Here is a 13,454-nt window from a genome sequence, read left to right on the forward strand (position 1 = left end):
CCCCTTAATATGGCTTAGGGTAGTTTTTCAAAACCTACAATCCCCCATTTGCACTACTGGCCATGGAACATTTATTTCTAGTGTTCCTGCCGATCAGAGATCTCTATATTAAATTCTAAAATGGGACTAAAAGAAGAGTTGGAGAATTCACAGTTATTGAGTAACTGATATCATACAACCTGGAATTTCTGAATTCCAAATAAATAAATTTCACTCTTTGAACATTTCATCTTTTACTTTTTAGCACCAACAGACTTGATAACAGCCTGATGCTGATCTGACAATGGGTTGACAGCCTTCCCCCACTGGCCCTTAAGTCTGCTTAATAACAAGTCCTTTGCTTCTGTCATTCTCCTGGGGGATGGCCTACTGCCCTCCTTTCTGTACAATCTGGGCAAACCGACTGGTGATGGCAAGAGTGGTGTCAATGAAGCGGTCTACACAGCTGGAGAGACAATTTTCAGTGCGAGAGTCTAGGCGATTCCCTGGCTTTTCCACACATTTATCCCAACATAACTCCATGAAGTGATGCACCTAAAAGGAAAGAAAAATAGTAACCATTGGGGTCTGCAGATAGGCCTAACTCTTGTTTATTAACTTCTCACTTTTTTGACACCTGACAAAGCCATTCTTTAAATCAACCACGGAGTCACTTTGGGCTCTTCTCTTTCTTCATTTCCTAATTACTCACCAATATTGATCCAGATCCTCGTCCCTACAGATTGTACATTCTCAGGTAGGACTAATAACCTTTTATATTCCCCAAAGTAGCTAGCACCAGTGTGAACAAACTAGGGAACCAATTAATTTCCCCAAATTATTGCACTCATTTTATTCCAAACCTATCCCCTAGACAAGGTAATTCTTCCATTAACCTTTTGGGGGTTATGGATCCACTCCCCAGAAAAATGCACATACAGGCACAGAAATTATGTGCACTTTCATTAGAATGTTCAGGGCCCAAAGATTTCTAGCCAGGGTTCTTGCTGGTCATCCGAGCACCCTCTTCCTCCCACCCAAAAGGAAAAAAATAACTATTTTACCAAGAGCTTACTATTTGTGAGGCTGGGTACTAAGAAATCAGTTCTCTCTAAGGTCCTCAAGGATAGCTGTCATCACCTCCCATTTAAGAGGCGTGATTACGTAGTCCAAGGTCATGTAGCCAGCAAGAAGTCAGGCCGCGTTAGAACCATGTCCGAAGGGCTCCAAACCCTTGTTCTAAATCCATAGTCTACAGCGACTACTTCAGAGTCCACCTTCCTCCGATAATGTTCTAGTCGTTTTCAAATACATTGTTGCATTAATGTTCTAGTCGTTTTCAAATACATTGTCGCATATGATCCTCACAATCCAGTGAGGCAGTGGGGTGACGGCGAAACCAAAACCCACAGTGGATGAGTATCTTTTCTACGGGCACGTGGCCTGCAAGGAGCAGAGGGAGGATGATAACCCAGATCTTTCCAATGCCAGCCCAGTCATGTCGCCGGCTAACTAGGCTCCCGTACCCTTGCGTCGCCCAAATCTTCCCTGCTTTACACCTTTTCTTTTCTCCACGCTATGCTTACATAGCCGGCACCTGAGCACTATCGGACACCAGGGACAGGAGAGTCATGACTTGTCTTTCGTGAGGGGAATGGGATGCAGCCAGGATCGAGCACCAGTGAGCCGCCAGTGTACAGACCTCCGAGCGTGCCCAGGACCACCAAGGAAGGTGAAACTTCCTTTCCCTTCACCCTCCCCGTCCCCGCACCTGTGCAGTAAACTGCGCCTTCTGCTGCTCGGCGGCCACCAGACGCTGCAACTCCGCTTCATCGGCTTCACCCAACTCCGCCATTGTTCGCCTCAGGCTCGCCACCTTCCGACAACCGTGTTTGCGCATGCGCGACGGGTGTGCACCGCCTCTTGACTTCCGGTTCACCCAGCATTTTCCTCCTCCCTGTTTTCTTTCGTCGTCGTGGGTGGGCATTGTCGCCTAAGTGCTTCCGGGTTGGTGGATGACCTTGAGCCCTCAGGAACGAGATGGCGGTTCTCTGGAGGCTGAGTGCCGTTTGCGGTGCCCAAGGAGGCCGAGGTGAGGGGTCTTCGCACCCTGAGGTGCTTAGCGCAGCCTCCAGCCAGGGAAGGGGATGGAAGTGAGGACTCATCTGCCAGGTGGGAGATCTCTTGAGGAGAAGAAAATACCGAAATCACAGCAATAACCACTGTAGTCTAGGGGTCCAGGTGTTTACCCAAACGTATATTTCACTTGTTGTGAGCTGACGAGTTGACGGAATAATCAGAAAGAGAGCTCCCTCTGGAAGTTGCAGTCCTGATGAGGCTAATTCACTTAGCAGTTCTGTTTTTTCCCCGTTCACTGTCCCTAGAATGCTCCACACTCGCTCCCACCCTGAGTCGGGAAAGAGGGTTAGGAACTTGCCCATTTCTTCTGGAGTTGGTGTGTTTGGGTGTGGGAGTGGAGGAGGGATCAGTTCGAAAATCATTTAACCTGGACATTTGTGTTACCTCAGGCACTGTAGTAATGCTAGGATACAAATGTGAAGAAAACGTAGTTCCCGCCCTCAAAGAGCTTTCATTCTGATGAGGAAAACACTCATAGTAGTCCGGGCAAGATGAGGTCCTGAACTAGGAAAGTAGCACAAAGAAAAGAAGATTGTCTCAAGAACTGTTAAAGAGATATATGCCAATAGGATTTGGCGATTGAATTTAGGGGAAAAGTCTCTCATGATTTCCAGATTACTGAGTTAGGTTAAAAAATGCCTGAGGTGTCATTAAATGAAGTAGGGAACATCTGCGTAGTCTTAACTTCACAGTAACCCCAGTGAAATAGATGCTATCTTCATTTTACAAATAAGATGTTATCACCTATTTATTGTTAAGTAGCTTACCTATGGTCATTTAGAAAGTTTGTCAGTCCTGTTAAAGGAGAGGTTCTTATGATCATCCTAATGACTCTTTCCTCAGCTCTGTTGCTGCGAACCCCAGTGGTCAGACCTGCACATGTCTCAGCATTTCTTCAGGACCGACCTATCCCAGAATGGTGTGGAGTGCAGCACATACACTTGTCACCGAGCCACCATTGTATGTTCTCTCCATCGCTGCTGCTTTCTGGGCTCTAGCCATCTTTACCTTCACCAATGGTCATGCCTTTAGCAGGACTTCCTACCTGTAGGAGGGACTCTTGTGTCCAAGTTTACATCTTTGGGCAGACGGTGCCATTATGGTTGAATAATGCCTAGCCTAAGTCTAAGGCTAAGACTTCTAGCCTAAGTCTTTAAAAATTTTTTTCTTTTTTTTTTTTTTTTTTTTTTTTTTGAGACAGAGCCTCGCTCTGTTGTGCAGGCTGGAGTGCAGTGGCACGATCTCGGCTCACTGCAACCTCCACCTTCTGAGTTCAAGCAATTCTCCTGCCGCCGCCTCCCAAGTAGCTGGGATTACAGGTGCCCACCACCACGCCCAGCTAAGTTTTGTACTTTTAGTAGAGACGGGTTTCACTGTGTTGGCCAGGCTGGTCTCAAACTCCTGACCTCCTCAAACTCCTGACCTCAGGTGATCTGCCCACCTCAGCCTCCCAAAGTGCTGGGATTGCAGGTGTGAACCACCATGCCCGGCCCCCTAACTTACATTCATAAGGTATCTGTTCACTTCACTGAACCAAGACTGGCTTAATTCTGTAGCAATACAGCAATTCTGTATTTTATCCATCTTCTTGGATATGTCTTCTAATCAATATGTAGGCATTGAGGTACCCTTGTGCTAAAAGACTTCGAAAAACAGAGAAAAAAGACTTCAAAAAACAGATAGCTTCACTCTCAACTACTATTTTGATATTTTACTTCCTTTGTACTCAGAGTTATATCTTATATGTACACTGCCTGTCAGTTTGGGTTACTGTGTGGCATATGTTGAACATGAAAGATGTGTGTTTCTCACATCGACTTTTATGAATCTGGTCCTTTTTGTAGCTGGCACCAAGGCTGCATCTCTCCACTGGACTAGCGAGAGGGTTGTCAGTGTTTTGCTCCTGGGTCTGCTTCCGGCTGCTTATTTGAATCCTTGCTCTGCGATGGACTATTCCCTGGCTGCAACCCTCACTCTTCATGGTCACTGGCAAGTATAGCAATTCCAAATATAGTTGTCTGCTCAGTTTGTTTGCTGTGAGCTTGTCTTATGTATTATATATGAGGGAGAAGTTGGTCAAAATGCCCTAAATTTGTTGAAAACTTTAAAATATATATAAAATAAGTATATGCCTAGATTTATATATCCGCCTGCCTTTTCAGTGTCTTTCAATTCGATTTCCATATCCAATAGCATTTTGAATGTAGCCTGTCAAACTGAGTTTCTGATCTCCCCTAATCTGTTCCTCCTGCACTCTTGCCCCATCTGAATTAATGGCATTTCCAGTTTTCTCTGTTCAAGTCTAAACCTGGTAAGCTCCAAACTTGGTCATTATCCTTGACTCTAGCAGTAGTCTCCTAACTGGTCCCCATTTGTGTCCATTCCCAACACAGCAGACCCAGTGATGATCCTGTTAAAATGTTGATTAGAATAAGACATTCCCCTTCTCAAAACCCTGTTTTGTCTCTTCATGTTACTCAAAGTCAGAATTCTTAGGGTCTGTAGACTCTACATGATTGAACCGCCCTGTTTCTTGCCTCATTTTTGCTGCTCTCTCTCCCATTCACACTGCCTTCCTTGAGATTCCTTGAGCATGCCAGAGACATTCCAGGTCTCAGGGCTTCTCTTACTGCTTCTGCCTGAAACCCTTTTTCTAGCTATACACTTGGCTTGTTCCTTCATCTCCTTCAGGTCTTGAATGCCATTCTCTCAACAAAGCCTTCCCTAACCACTTATTCAAAATTTCAGTTTCTGTCCTGCCATTCCTTATCTCTCTTGCTTGTTTTATTTTTCTCAATAGCACTTACTGCCTTCTAATATACTACATCATCTGTTTATTATTTTATATAGTAATTGCTTCCTTGCATTTTATCACCCAAATGTATATCCCTAAATAGTATAGTTTACTCTTGCCTCTTAAAAAAAAAAAGAGATGTATTTGGGTGGATTATTTTGTTATTTTTACTGTATTTGTTTGCTGTTGTGCCTCCAGAGCCTAGAACTACTCTCTAGTACCTGATATATAGCACTCAGTAAATACTTGCTGAATGAATGAGTATCCAGCGTCTGTTTGTTTGTTTATTTATTTATTTATTTATTTATTTTTTGAGACAGAGTCACACCCTGTTGCCCAGGCTGGAGTGCAATGGTGTGATCTCGGCTCACCACAACCTCCGCCTCCCAGGTTCAAGCGATTCTCCCTGCCTCAGCCTCCCAAGTAGCTGGGATTACAGGCGCGCACCACCACATCCGGCTAATTTTTTTGTATTTTTAGTAGAGACGGGGTTTTGCCATGTTGGCCAGGCTGGTCTGGAACTCCTGACCTCAGGTGATCCGCCCGCTTCAGACTCCTAAAGTGCTGGGATTACAGGCGTGAGCCACCGTGTCCGGCCCAGCTTTTGTTTATTTTATCTGTTATAGTTGGTATTATTTTCTATGTTAATGAACCTTCTAAAATGAGGGTAAATGACAGGTTGGGTTCCTTGAGTTCTTTTTAAGTTTTGCAGGGACAATATGTTGTCATTGTGGGGAGTAGGGAGGCGCTTTCGGATTGTTGAAACTGAAAGTACTTTGGAGAGTATCTTAACCAACTCTTTTATTTTACAAATTTGGAAACTAAGACCCAGGGAGGTTAAGTGACTTGTCAGAATCATTTTCTAGCTAGTGTTAAAGATTTTTTTTTTTTTTTTGAGACGGAGTCTCGCTCTGTCGCCCAGGCTAGAGTGCAGTGGTGCAATCTCGGCTCACTGCAAGCTCCGCCTCCCGGGTTCACGCCATTCTCCCGCCTCAGCCTCTCCGAGTAGCTGGGACTACAAGCGCCCGCCACCACGCCCAGCTAATTTTTTTGTATTTTTAGTAAAGACGGGGTTTCACCGTGGTCTCGATCTCCTGAACTCGTGATCCACCTGCCTCGGCCTCCCAAAATGCTGGGATTACAAGCGTGAGCCACCGTGCCCGGCTTTTTTTTCTTTTTTTTTTTTGGGACGGAGTCTCACTCTCGCTCAGGCTGGAGTGCAGTGGCGCAATCTTGGTTCACTGCAACCTCTGCCTCCTGGGTTCAAGCAATTCTTATGCCTCAGCCTCCCAAGTAGCTGGGATTACAGGCACACGCCAGCACGCCTGGCTCAGTTTTGTATTTTAAATCAAGACGGGGTTTCACCATGTTGGCCAGGCTGGTCTTGGACTCCTGACCTCAAGTGATCCTCCCACCTTGGCCTCCCAAAGTGCTGGGATTATAGGTGTGAACCACCGTGCCCAGCCTCAAGGGGTTTTAATTATCTGGTTTTGTAGGACTGCTTAGGAGAATGAGTTGTTGTTGTTGACGTTGTTTTTTAACTACATAGACCTTTCCAAATAAAAAATTCCAGTTGCATATGAAATATTAGATCACAAGTACAGTAAGTAATATTTCTTTAACATGTCATCCCTCTTGAAAGAGCTGTCTGTAATGTGCTCCACTTCCTCAACACTGAGTCTCTTTTAGCCTGTATTAATTGGGGTCTTATCCCAACTATATAACGTAGGTTATTCTTACCAAGGGTACTGAAGGCCTTCATCTTTCCAAATCTGGTTGTCTATTCTCTGCCCTCCGCTTGCTTGAAGTCTCAGCAGCCTTCAACTCAATTAACAATTCTCCCCGTAAGTCACTTTTCTTTGGCTTTCCAGATGCATAGAAGTCTCCTCTGCCAGATCCTTCTCCTCTTGTCTGACCTCGAGATGACAAAATCTCCAGGGCTGAGTCATGGCCTTCTTAATTTCTCCATCTGTACCCTTTTTTAGGTGAGCTCAGATCTGACCTGTTTTTCTGAGCTGCAGACTTGTTCATCTAATTGTCTAACTGACATCCACTTGGATGTCTGATAGTTATCCCAGATCTAACATTGGCCAAATCACTCTTTTTTCCCCCCCGAATCTCCCTTGATTTCTCCTTTAAAACCCCCTTCTCAGTTAAAGCTATGCTCAAACTAAAATTCTTAGGAGTCATTCTAGATATTTCTTTTTGTTCTGACCCCACTTATTCCATCAGTTCTGTTCTTTCTTTAAAAAATAGTCTGAATTGGCCAGGCGTGGTCTCACGCCTGTAATCCTAGCACTTTGGGAGGCCGAGGCGGGCGGATCATGAGGTCAGGAGTTTGAGACCAGCCTGGTCAATATGGTGAAACCTTGTCTTTACTAATAATACAAAAATTAAGCTGGGCGTGGTGGCACGCGCCTGTAGTACCAGCTACTTGGGAGACTGAGGCAGAAGAATCGCTGGAACCCAGGAGGCAGAGGTCGTAGTGAGCTGAGATCGTGCCACTGCACTCCAGCCTGGGTGACAGAGCGAGACTCTGTCTCAAAAAAACAAAACTCTGAATCAGGGTTGGGGGGGAAGGAGAGGGAGAGCATTAGGATAAATACCTAATGCATGCGGAGCTTAAAACCTAGATGAGGGGTTGATAGGTGCAGCAAACCACTATGGCACATGTATACCTGTGTAACAAACCTGCATGTTCAGCACATGTATCCCAGAACTTAAAAAAGGAAAATGGACATTATTAGAAAAAAAAAATAGTCTGAATTGTCACTTTACACCCTGTCACCAGCCTAGGTTAAGCCAACAGTCTCACCTAGGCTACTTCGGTTGCCTTCTAACTAGTTTCCTATTCAGTTGTTGCTCTGGTCCCCCACCCACTCTGTTCATTCATCACACTACAGCCATAGTGACCTTTTTAAAACATAAAATTATATTCCTCCAAAGTAGATATAGAAATGGCCAATAAGCACATGAGAAATTGCTCAGCATCATTTGTCATTAGAGAAGTGCAAATCAACACCACAATGAGATACCACCTCACACCCCATTAGGATGGCTGTAATAAAAGATGGACAGTTATAAGTGTTGCTGAGGACTTGGAGAAATTGGAACCCTCGTGGTTCTGCTGGGAATATAAAACATTTCAATCACTTTGGAAAGCATTCTGGCAGTTACAACAAAAAGTTAACCTTAGAGTTACCATATGACTCAGCGATCTACTTTTAGGTGTATACCCAAGAGAATTGAAAACGTGTCCACACAAAAAACTTGTACAGGAATGATCATAGCATCATTACTTATAATAGCCAAAGAGTGGAAACAATCCAAATGTCTGTCAGCAGATGAATAGCTAAACAAAATATGGTGTATTCATACAATAGAATATTATTCAGCCATACAAAGGAATGATGTGTTGATAAATGCTATGACATGGATGAACATTGAAAATATTATGCTAAGTTGACACAAAGACCGTATATTGTATGGCTTTTTTTTTTTTTGAGACAGAGTTTTGCTCTTGTCGCTCAGGCTGGAGTGCAATGGTGCGATCTTGGCTCGGCACGATCTCGGCTTACCGCAACCTCCGCCTCTCGGGTTCAAGCGATTCTCCTGCCTCAGCCTCCCAAGTAGCTGGCATTACAGGCATGTGCCACCACACCCGGCCAATTGTGTATTTTTTGTAGAGACAGAGTTTCTCCTTGTTGGTCAGGCTGGTCTCGAACTCCCAACCTCAGGTGATCCGCCCGCCTCACCCTCCCAAAGTTCTGGGATTACAGGTGTGAGCCACCACGCCCAGTGGTGTATGGGTTCTTTTATATGAAATGTCCAAAACAGGCAAATCCATAGAGACAGAAAGTAAATTTGTAGTTGGGTAGTGGGCTAATAGGTAGAGGGTTTCTTTTTGGGGTAATGAGAATGTTCTGGAATTAAATAATGATGATTGCACAACTCAATATATTAAAAACCACTGGATTATATACTAAAAAGGGTGAATTTTTTGTGGCATTTGACTTACATTTCAATAAAACTGTTATAAAAATAGTAAAATTAGGTCGCTCCTAACCTCAGGCACTCCCTGCTTAAAACGTATCAGTGGTTTCCTATTATATTTCATAAAAAATTCAGATTCCTTATCATGACCTTCAAGACCCTATACAACCAACCCCTGCCTTCCTGTGATCTCTGCTTCACCCATGTGCTCCAGCCACACAAATCTTACTATTCATTAGAGATGCCACTTTGGTTTGGATGTTCTCATTCATGTCTTCCTTTCTAAAGTGTTTCTTCTCAGTACATATATATTTACTTTTTCCTTCTCATTCACTAGTATATTCCAAAAGGCAGGAATGCTGTCTCACTTACTATATTCCCAACATTTATGACAGATTCTGGCACATGGTATCTACTTAATAAATTCTTTTTTAATTAATTAAAAATACTGTAGGGTTTTAGTTATTTTTAGTTATTAAGGTGAAAGGATCACTTGCAGCCAAGAGTTCAAGAGCAGCCTGGGCATCATAGTGAGACCGCATCTTTAAAGAAATAAAAAACAGGCCAGGCGCGGTGGTTCATGCCTGTAATCCCAACACTTTGGGAGGCTGAGGCAGGCAGATCACAAGTTCAGGAGTTCGAGACCAGCCTGGCCAATATGGTGAAACCCTGTCTCTAGTAAAAATACAAAAATTAGCTGGGTGTGGTGGTGGGTGCCTGTAGTCCCAGCTACTTGGGAGGCTGAGGCAGGAGAATCGCTTGAACCCGGGAGGCAGAGGTTGTAGTGAGCCAAGATCGTGCCACTGCACTCCAGCCTGGGCGAAAGAGCGAGACTCTGTCTCAAAATAAATAAATAAAAGGAAATAAAAAACAATTAGCCGGGCATGGAGGCATGCTCCTGTAGTCCCAGCTACTTGGGAGGCTGAGGCAGGAGGATCACTTGAGCTCAGGAGTTCGAGGCTGTAGTGAGCTATGATCAGGCCACTGCACTCCAGCATGGGCAACAGAATAAGACTTTGTCTCTAAAAAAAAGTCACTAGAAATAGACTTACTGACATACACACACAAAAGGCTATACAGAATCCCCTAAAGAAGCAAACAGTAACGGTGGAGTGGCAAATGGAGACATTGCATTTGAACTTGACAGATTGTTTTTTTTGCAGCCAAGTTATCTGTATAGTCTTCTAATTTCACTGTGGTTTTTCATTGATGTTATGATTTTTTCTTTTTCTTTAGGGGCCTTGGACAAGTTGTTACTGACTATGTTCATGGGGATGCCTCGCAGAAAGCTGCCAAGGCAGGGCTTTTGGCACTTTCAGCTTTAACCTTTGCTGGGCTTTGCTATTTCAACTATCATGATGTAGGCATCTGCAAAGCTGTTGCCATGCTGTGGAAGCTCTGAGCTTTTTCACTTCATACTTTGAAGAATTGATGTATGCCTCTTTACCTCTGCTTTGTCATGCCATTAAGCTCACAATAAGGAAGAAATAACAGATAAGTCCATTTGGTGGACAGCCTTCTTCTCTTAATCACAAGATTATTTGCAGAATTTAATCTTTGAGGAAAAGGTTTGAGAGGAATTATATCTAAGTTGTGAGACTGAGTTCTGTATTCTGGTGAGTTAATGGGGTTGCCTCCCAGCTTCTTATAAGACTCACAGTATAACTAAACATGATATATGAGCTTTTGCCTTTTAATTTATCAATCTCTTAAAGAGAATCCAGCTTTATTACGATTAGTATATGATCAAACTTCCATATTTGCCTTGGGAATAATGGACAAAGGGAAATACTCTTAATTCATGAATAAAAACTTTGTAGAAAATTAGACAGTGTTTAATTTTCGAAAACTTCCCTCTCTAGTCAGTAGATACCACCTACTGATGGTTACATATACTAGGGAAATTTTAAAATTAGGAAATGCTGATATCTCATAAATTTCTAAATCCTAGGAAGAAACGCTTAGAGTGCTTCTGAATATAGAGAAGTTCCATTTAAGGGCAAGTTTCCCCTTGTAGACGTATCAAAATATTACCAATTGTAAACTGAGATTTAATTCTCAAATGTGTTCTACTTGTTCTAAAACAATCTGTCCACAAATATAAAACTATAAGTAATAAATTGTTATTTTCGCACAATGGGAATCTCTAATGTGAAAATGTATTCTATGAAAGTAATTTTTTAAAATAAAATGTTATATAATAAAAGTGTCTTCTACGCTTTTATATATTAGCTATCAGTAGTTTTATTCATTAGAATTAGGTGTCCGTTGCATCCATCCACAGCATGAAAACAAAATTGAGTGTTTTTGTTTGTTTGTTTGTTTGAGACGGAGTCACGCTCTGTCACCCAGGTTGGAGTGCAGTGGCGTGATCTTGGAGCACTGCAAGCTCCGCCTCCCAGGTTCATGTCATTCTCCTGCCTCAGCCTCCCGAGTAACTGGGATTACAGGCACCCGCCACCATGCCCAACTAATTTTTTGTATTTTCAGTGGAGATGGGGTTTCACCGTGTTAGCCAGGATGGTCTCGATCTCCTGACCTCGTGATCTGCCCACCTCGGCCTCCCAGAGTGCTGGGATTACAGGCATAAGCCGCTGCGCCCAGCCAAAATTGAGTGTTTAAATTTCCTTCTGGGGCTTAGCAGTTAGGTAAATCAGACACAAAGTACTGGAAAACAAAAAGGACTTACATGTAATAGGCAGAAATATGCCAAGTGTATAAGTAATTTGGTATAAATAGAGTATAAGATTTAGTATGTAAGTAGGAATAAGAACTATGTCTAGATTATGGTGTTCTGTGAATACCAGCCTTTGGAATTCAGATTATATTCTATGTGTATTTAGTCTGGTCTAAGAGTTGAGTGTAAGGCATGATGCTGTCTTCTAGCAATATAGAGTAACTGGGACTAAGCATATTTTACTCACCAAGGACCTTACTGGGAAGCTGAGGCAAAGGAAGAGTATGTGTTCATGAATGTGTACTAGGGGTTAAAGACGTGCTCTCCTTAATGTGCCTGTGGTCTTGTAGGAGACTTAAGTGTGCATTAGGGTTTAGGAAGAGGTGATTAATTCTGTTTCGGGGTGGGTAAAAGGTTTCAAAAGGGGGTGATGCCTGAATAGCAGTGGCACACCAACAGATAGTGGTGGTGGGACCAGTCCACCCTGGTGGGAGAGAATATATAAACAATATTCTGACATTGTTTAGAGTTGCTGATGCTTGATGATGATAAAAAATAAATGGACTAAAAGTCAATTTTATTGTTTTAAAATTCTCTATAAACAATGGATCCCCTCCCTACCTTGTAGTGTCATTCCTTCCCTCCCCTAGCTCTCAGTATACTGCTGCTGTAGAGTGGAGTGATGAAATGGAGTCTTCCATAAAGTCAAAATGGGGATGGCAATGACTCTGGATAATATGGGAATCTGTAGCTATCTCCAATACCATCAGATCTAATACTATCAGATCCTAGATATACAAGGCTGTCTAGTGCTAATAGCTTCATTAGATGGTGAATGAAGTTGGAGTGGAGGCTGCTTGGGCACTGCCTGCCCCATGTCCCAGCTGGTTTGGTCATTAGGATGGAGCTGAGCTGTCTTTGGGAAATCAGTAGGTTGCTGTGAGCTGCTGGAAAAATGAGGCAAGATTCCGGAAGGGTGCTGTGGCTCATGCCTGTAATCCCAGCACTTTGGGAGGCTGAGGCAGTAGGATTGCTTGAGGCCAGGAGTTTAAAACCAGCGTGGGCAACACAGCAAGACCCTGTCTCTACAAAAATACAATAAAACAAAAAGATTAGCCAGGCATCACTAGTAGTGGCATGTGCTTGTAGTTCCAGCTACTTGGGAGGCCGAGGTGGGAGAATTGTTTGAGCCCAGGAGTTTGAGGTTACAATGAGCTATGATCATACCACCGCACTCCAGCTCAGGTGACAGAGTGAGACCTTGTCTCTTTAAAAAAAAAAAAAAAAAAAAATCCAAGGGCTAACAGCAATAGCAGTTTCTGATGGTAAGCAGGACATGATCGAAACTGTGCTTTAGAAATAATTTGGGTACTATTAGGTGGGTTAATAAGCTAGAGGCAGAAGGACATGTGAGGGGATAGAGACAGAATAAAGGGCCTGAACTTTGAGAGTAGCAGTGGAAGTAGGAGTCAAACTCAAAAGGTATTGTAGAAGTCAAAAACATTAATTCATTCATTTGATAGATACTAAGTACCTCATGTAATCAGCACTGTGCCAGGTACTGTGGATAAAGATAAAATTTTACCTGCCTTTGAAGGGAATTCATAGTCTAATTGGGGCAACAGAAGAATGACTGCAATATGATGTAGTAAGTGTAGTAATGGTGAAGCACATCATGCACTGTGATGTAACAAAGGGTGCAGTAAGGATTTGCCTGCAAGTTTCCTGGAAGAGAAGATTTGTAACCTGGGTTTTGAAAGATAAGGAGCTGACAGTGGCCGGGGAAGCTGGGGTGAGTTGTAGGGTTGACTGGAGGATGGCAGATCAAGCAAAAGATGATAGGTAGTTTGGTATGACCCCGCAGAGGGAGGG

General features: G+C 43.2%; 2 protein-coding genes across 3 annotated transcripts; one reads left to right on the top strand and one right to left on the bottom strand.

The window, feature by feature from the left end:
- Window positions 1–216: 216 nt before the first annotated feature.
- Window positions 217–1,987, bottom strand: TIMM8B (translocase of inner mitochondrial membrane 8 homolog B). The gene is made up of 2 exons (XM_032167388.3): window positions 1,751–1,987; window positions 217–534 (listed from the first exon to the last, which is right to left on the bottom strand). The coding sequence occupies exons 1-2, from the start codon at window positions 1,964–1,966 to the stop codon at window positions 367–369; spliced, it is 384 nt and encodes a 127-aa protein (XP_032023279.2). The 5' UTR covers window positions 1,967–1,987; the 3' UTR covers window positions 217–366.
- Window positions 1,987–11,116, top strand: SDHD (succinate dehydrogenase complex subunit D). 2 transcript variants are annotated; one of them, XM_032167389.2, is made up of 4 exons: window positions 1,987–2,071; window positions 2,962–3,078; window positions 3,963–4,107; window positions 10,142–11,116. In XM_032167389.2, the coding sequence occupies exons 1-4, from the start codon at window positions 2,020–2,022 to the stop codon at window positions 10,305–10,307; spliced, it is 480 nt and encodes a 159-aa protein (XP_032023280.1). In that variant the 5' UTR covers window positions 1,987–2,019; the 3' UTR covers window positions 10,308–11,116. The 2 variants fall into 2 exon arrangements, with proteins under 2 accessions (XP_032023280.1, XP_032023281.1); XM_032167390.1 differs by lacking the exon at window positions 3,963–4,107 and having other exon boundaries at window positions 10,142–10,230.
- Window positions 11,117–13,454: the final 2,338 nt, after the last annotated feature.

The sequence above is a fragment of the Hylobates moloch genome, unplaced genomic scaffold (assembly GCF_009828535.3).
Source record: "Hylobates moloch isolate HMO894 unplaced genomic scaffold, HMol_V3 SCAFFOLD_11, whole genome shotgun sequence".
Taxonomy (NCBI): domain Eukaryota; kingdom Metazoa; phylum Chordata; class Mammalia; order Primates; family Hylobatidae; genus Hylobates; species Hylobates moloch.